The sequence below is a fragment of the Scardinius erythrophthalmus genome (genome assembly GCF_964197995.2).
Source record: "Scardinius erythrophthalmus genome assembly, chromosome: 17".
Taxonomy (NCBI): Eukaryota; Metazoa; Chordata; class Actinopteri; order Cypriniformes; family Leuciscidae; genus Scardinius; species Scardinius erythrophthalmus.
The window spans coordinates 596881-602534 of record NC_138237.1 but is presented as its reverse complement, the minus strand read 5'-3'; the positions used below and the strand labels follow the sequence as shown (position 1 = coordinate 602534).

The following is a 5654-nucleotide window of genomic DNA, read 5'->3' as shown; positions in this document are numbered from 1 at the left end:
ATATTTTCCTGTTTATTACTGTGAAACTGCTGTGAAACGATCTGGGGTCTCATTTATAAAGCTGTGTGTAGGAACCTTACTAAAAGTGTACGTGCGCCCGAAAGCCAAAAATGGCGTACGCAAAAAAATATTCGGATTTATAAAACCGTTCGTACGGCAGAACCTGCGCAGAATTCACTTTATAAATCCCAGTCAGCGGAAGATTGTGCGCACATGCTCTCCACCCTGAAATAACCATATATGGAGCTTACAACGCCTCGTTTTACTATGCAGATCCTCATCTGCATATCATTTGCATATGATTATTCATCCACTCGATAACGTTTAACGGTACAAGACACATTACATTAATAAAAATCAAGTAGTTGCCTATCCTTGCCTTGTTTTTGAATACATAAAACAAATAGTGTAAAATACATTTTTAGAGAAAGTTTTTCTCAATCTTTTCCACTGGCCGAACTGTATTTTTAATTGATATTTTTAATGGAAACAGATAGGCCTTGGGCATTATTTGCACGAAACTATTTTCTCAGACAGTCTGGTATTATCATGATAAGCAGTAATCTCTGTGGTTAAAACATTAAAACACAGCACGCCAGAGGAAAAGTGTTCAAAAACATCGCATCCACAACAAGTATTTCTATTGACTGAATTTGAATATAAAAATGTTGTAACTTCTCAGTAATGATTTCATGTTTAAGTGCTTAACTCCATTAATTTGAATGGCATATTTAATCTAAATGTTTATATCAGAAGTAAAACAGTTTAAATCATTATTTTATTTATTTAAACTGTTATTTGCGTCAGTTTCACTAAACGACCCAACGCGCTCGCTGGCGCGGACATTTAAGAAGGGATGGATATTTGCTTCAAGTGACAGGCTTGGTGAGTGAAATTATATTTGTATTATCTTTCTGTATATGTTCAATTTTCTTTAGATTTTCTGTCTAAAAGTGACCAAAAAGACACTTAAAGACTCCAGCTCACCATCGGTGTCGCCAATTCCCTTTGTCTCCAGAATGTGCGTATGCACACGGCTCAAAGTTTGCTTAAAGGTGCGCACATTCTCCCGTCAAGTTTGTTTTTTATAGATCACAATCTTTGCGTGGGAACTGGCGTACGTACGTTTCCAGCCCCGTTTTGTGCGTACGCACGCTTTATAAATGAGACCCCTGGACTGTATAACACGGACTAACTTGCCCTCAGTTAGTTCACATTGGCTGTTTTTTCCTCTGTGCTTTAAGTCTTTGTGTTTTTGCAGATTGATTCGAGATCAGTTACTGGCTGGAGACTTTACAACCAATATGAGATTGCTGCAGGTAACACACACACACACACACACAAACAAACACACACACACACACACACACACAGGCTAATATCGCCCTCTAACCTCCCCTCTATCTGCTGTTTTTCAGGATTATCCCATCTCTGATGTTCATGCCATCCTCATTAAAGCTAAAGAACTGCAGGAAGGCTTGTAGCCACACCCCCAGGCTCCACACCCTCAGGCCCCGCCTCTCAGGCCCGCCCCCAGCCTGATGACTGACAGCAGTGCCGCCCATCCGACCCGGGTGGGATCCATCGTTTGCCTTTGTGTGATTGAGCGTTTGGTCTTACCGTCTCTCAGGTAGACGAGTGTGAGAGATTGTGTGTATGTGTGTGAGTGACTGTGTTTACTGTTGAACGCTTATAAAGACCAACACACTCACACACACTGCAGACGGGACTCCAGGAACACTCCAGAACTCTGATCTTAATTACTACAGTATAAATACTGAAGAGAACAAAAGATTCATCACATCCACAGTGTTTGATGGACTTTATACGGCTGTATTTATATCAGTGATTGTTTACTGTCTCTGTTTTGTTTAATACTTGATCACGTATCTTTCCCGAATGAACAAAATCCTGACTGCGGATTGTTGGGGATTCTCCGGTTCATCCGTGAGCGAATCAAAGCTTCATGCAGGATTTCCCTGATCCAGAGTGTGTGTTCATCCGACGTGTGGCTTCCTTCAGAAACTCCAGCATGAGCTCCTCTTTCAGATGAAATGGCGTTAGTATCCCATCATCCCTCTCTTTAGATGCGTAACCAGTCAATCTTCCACTAATAATAATAATGCATTAGTTTCGTCACACTAATAACGACTGAGCGCTCGGTGTTTGTTTGAGGGAACTTCTACTCAAATTTTATGATGGGTTTTTATAAATGTGTTGCAATTCACCTTTTTTTAAATGTCATGTTGTTTTTGTATTTTAAATCCTGTTGGGAAATGAAGGACGGATTGATGCTCTTCTTTTAGTCTCTTTGTTGAATGTCTGGCCACACGTGTCTTTCTGTAACCGTTCCTTCATTATGTACATTTGAAAAGGATTGTTTTTCTTTTGCATGTGAAGATGTTTTTGTATGAAGGCACCTGTAGTTCTTGCCATTGTATATCAATGTTTTTACAGTGCTTGCACAATAAAAAAAATTCAATCTCAAAATTTTCATCTTATTAAAGTCTAGAACGTTCCCGTGAAGGTGCGTTCACATCCGTCACACACCAGCATAAAGTTCATCTGAAACCGCCAACATCGCTCGTTTTATCTCTGCAAATCAGTCCGAATGGTCCTTTATATCAGCAACTGTCTGCACTGCATGAGCGACAGAAAAACACATTTAACGAGCATGAAATTAAACTCAGAAACTCCAGCATGAGCTCCTCTTTCAGATGAAATGGCGTTAGTATCCCATCATCCTTCTCTTTAGATGCGTAACCAGTCAATCTTCCACTAATAATAATAATGCATTAGTTTCGTCACACTAATAGCGACTGAGCGCTCGGTGTTGCATGTGTCCGTCTGTATGTGTGTCCGACTGTCTGTGTGTGTGTCCGTCTGTATGTGTGTCCGACTGTATGTGTGTCCGTCTGTATGTGTGTCCGACTGTGTGTGTGTCCGTCTGTATGTGTGTCCGACTGTATGTGTGTCCGTCTGTATGTGTGTCCGACTGTCTGTGTGTGTCTGTCCGTCTGCATGTCTGTCCGTCTGTATGTGTGTCCGACTGTCTGTGTGTGTCTGTCCGTCTGCATGTCTGTCCGTCTGCATGTGTGTCCGACTGTCTGTGTGTGTCTGTCCGTCTGCATGTCTGTCTGTCTGCATGTGTGTCCGACTGTCTGTGTGTGTCTGTCCGTCTGCATGTCTGTCCGTCTGCATGTGTGTCCGACTGTCTGTGTGTCCGTCTGCATGTGTGTCCGACTGTCTGTGTGTGTCTGTCCGTCTGCATGTCTGTCCGTCTGTATGTGTGTCCGACTGTCTGTGTGTGTCTGTCCGTCTGTATGTCTGTCCGTCTGCATGTGTGTCCGACTGTCTGTGTGTGTCTGTCCGTCTGCATGTCTGTCCGTCTGCATGTGTGTCCGACTGTCTGTGTGTGTCTGTCCGTCTGCATGTCTGTCCGTCTGCATGTGTGTCCGACTGTCTGTGTGTGTCTGTCCGTCTGCATGTCTGTCCGTCTGCATGTGTGTCCGACTGTCTGTGTGTGTGTCCGTCTGTATGTGTGTCCGACTGTATGTGTGTCCGTCTGTATGTGTGTCCGACTGTCTGTGTGTGTCTGTCCGTCTGCATGTCTGTCCGTCTGCATGTGTGTCCGACTGTCTGTGTGTGTCTGTCCGTCTGCATGTGTGTCCGTCTGCATGTGTGTCCGTCTGTCTGTGTGTCCGACTGTCTGTGTGTGTCTGTCCGTCTGCATGTCTGTCCGTCTGCATGTGTGTCCGACTGTCTGTGTGTGTCTGTCCGTCTGCATGTCTGTCTGTCTGCATGTGTGTCCGACTGTATGTGTGTCCGTCTGCATGTGTGTCCGTCTGTCTGTGTGTCCGACTGTCTGTGTGTGTCTGTCCGTCTGCATGTCTGTCTGTCTGCATGTGTGTCCGACTGCATGTGTGTCCGTCTGCATGTGTGTCCGTCTGCATGTGTGTCCGTCTGCATGTGTGTCCGTCTGTCTGTGTGTCCGACTGTCTGTGTGTGTCTGTCCGTCTGCATGTCTGTCTGTCTGCATGTGTGTCCGACTGTATGTGTGTCCGTCTGCATGTGTGTCCGTCTGCATGTGTGTCCGTCTGCATGTCTGTCCGTCTGCATGTGTGTCCGACTGTCTGTGTGTGTCTGTCCGTCTGCATGTCTGTCCGTCTGCATGTGTGTCCGACTGTCTGTGTGTGTCTGTCCGTCTGCATGTGTGTCCGTCTGCATGTGTGTCCGTCTGTCTGTGTGTCCGACTGTCTGTGTGTGTCTGTCCGTCTGCATGTCTGTCCGTCTGCATGTGTGTCCGACTGTCTGTGTGTGTCTGTCCGTCTGCATGTCTGTCTGTCTGCATGTGTGTCCGACTGTATGTGTGTCCGTCTGCATGTGTCCGTCTGCATGTGTGTCCGTCTGCATGTGTGTCCGTCTGTCTGTGTGTCTGACTGTCTGTGTGTGTCTGTCCGTCTGCATGTCTGTCTGTCTGCATGTGTGTCCGACTGTATGTGTGTCCGTCTGCATGTGTGTCCGTCTGCATGTGTGTCCGTCTGCATGTGTGTCCGTCTGCATGTGTGTCCGACTGTCTGTGTGTGTCTGTCCGTCTGCATGTCTGTCCGTCTGCATGTGTGTCCGACTGTCTGTGTGTGTCTGTCTGTCTGCATGTGTGTCCGACTGTATGTGTGTCCGTCTGCATGTGTGTCCGTCTGCATGTGTGTCCGTCTGCATGTGTGTCCGTCTGCATGTGTGTCCGTCTGCATGTGTGTCCGTCTGCATGTGTGTCCGTCTGTCTGTGTGTCCGACTGTCTGTGTGTGTCTGTCTGTCTGCATGTCTGTCCGTCTGCATGTGTGTCCGACTGTCTGTGTGTGTCTGTCCGTCTGCATGTCTGTCTGTCTGCATGTGTGTCCGACTGTCTGTGTGTCCGACTGTCTGTGTGTGTCTGTCCGTCTGCATGTCTGTCCGTCTGCATGTGTGTCCGACTGTCTGTGTCCGACTGTCTGTCTGTGTGTCCGACTGTCTGTCTGTGTGTCCGACTGTCTGTCTGTGTGTCCGACTGTCTGTCTGTGTGTCCGACTGTCTGTCTGTGTGTCCGACTGTCTGTGTCCGTCTGTATGTGTGTCCGACTGTCTGTGTGTGTCTGTCCGTCTGCATGTCTGTCTGTCTGCATGTGTGTCCGACTGTCTGTGTCCGACTGTCTGTGTGTGTCTGTCCGTCTGTCTGTGTGTCCGACTGTCTGTGTGTCCGACTGTCTGTGTGTGTCTGTCCGTCTGCATGTCTGTCCGTCTGCATGTGTGTCCGACTGTCTGTGTCCGACTGTCTGTGTGTCCGACTGTCTGTCTGTGTGTCCGACTGTCTGTCTGTGTGTCCGACTGTCTGTGTCCGTCTGTATGTGTGTCCGTCTGTATGTCTGTTCGTCTGTCTGTGTGTGTCTGTCTGTGTGTGTCTGTCTGTGTGTCTGTCCGTCTGCATGTCTGTCTGTCTGCATGTGTGTCCGACTGTATGTGTGTCCGACTGTCTGTGTCCGACTGTCTGTGTGTGTCTGTCCGTCTGCATGTCTGTCCGTCTGCATGTGTGTCCGACTGTCTGTGTGTGTCTGTCCGTCTGCATGTCTGTCTGTCTGCATGTGTGTCCGACTGTCTGTGTCCGACTGTCTGTGTGTGTC

At 47.2% G+C, this 5654-nt stretch overlaps 1 protein-coding gene across 2 annotated transcripts in view; it reads left to right on the top strand.

Annotated features, from left to right (window-relative positions):
- Positions 1-2487, top strand: part of tbc1d13 (TBC1 domain family, member 13) — a 22659-nt gene extending 20172 nt beyond the window's left edge. For both annotated transcript variants that reach the window (XM_081391593.1, XM_081391594.1), the window contains exons 11-12: positions 1262-1319; positions 1419-2487. In XM_081391593.1, the coding sequence (XP_081247719.1) occupies positions 1262-1319; positions 1419-1484 (124 nt within the window). In that variant the 3' untranslated portion in view covers positions 1485-2487. The remainder of the gene's footprint in view (positions 1-1261; positions 1320-1418) is intronic.
- The last annotated feature ends 3167 nt before the right edge of the window (positions 2488-5654 follow it).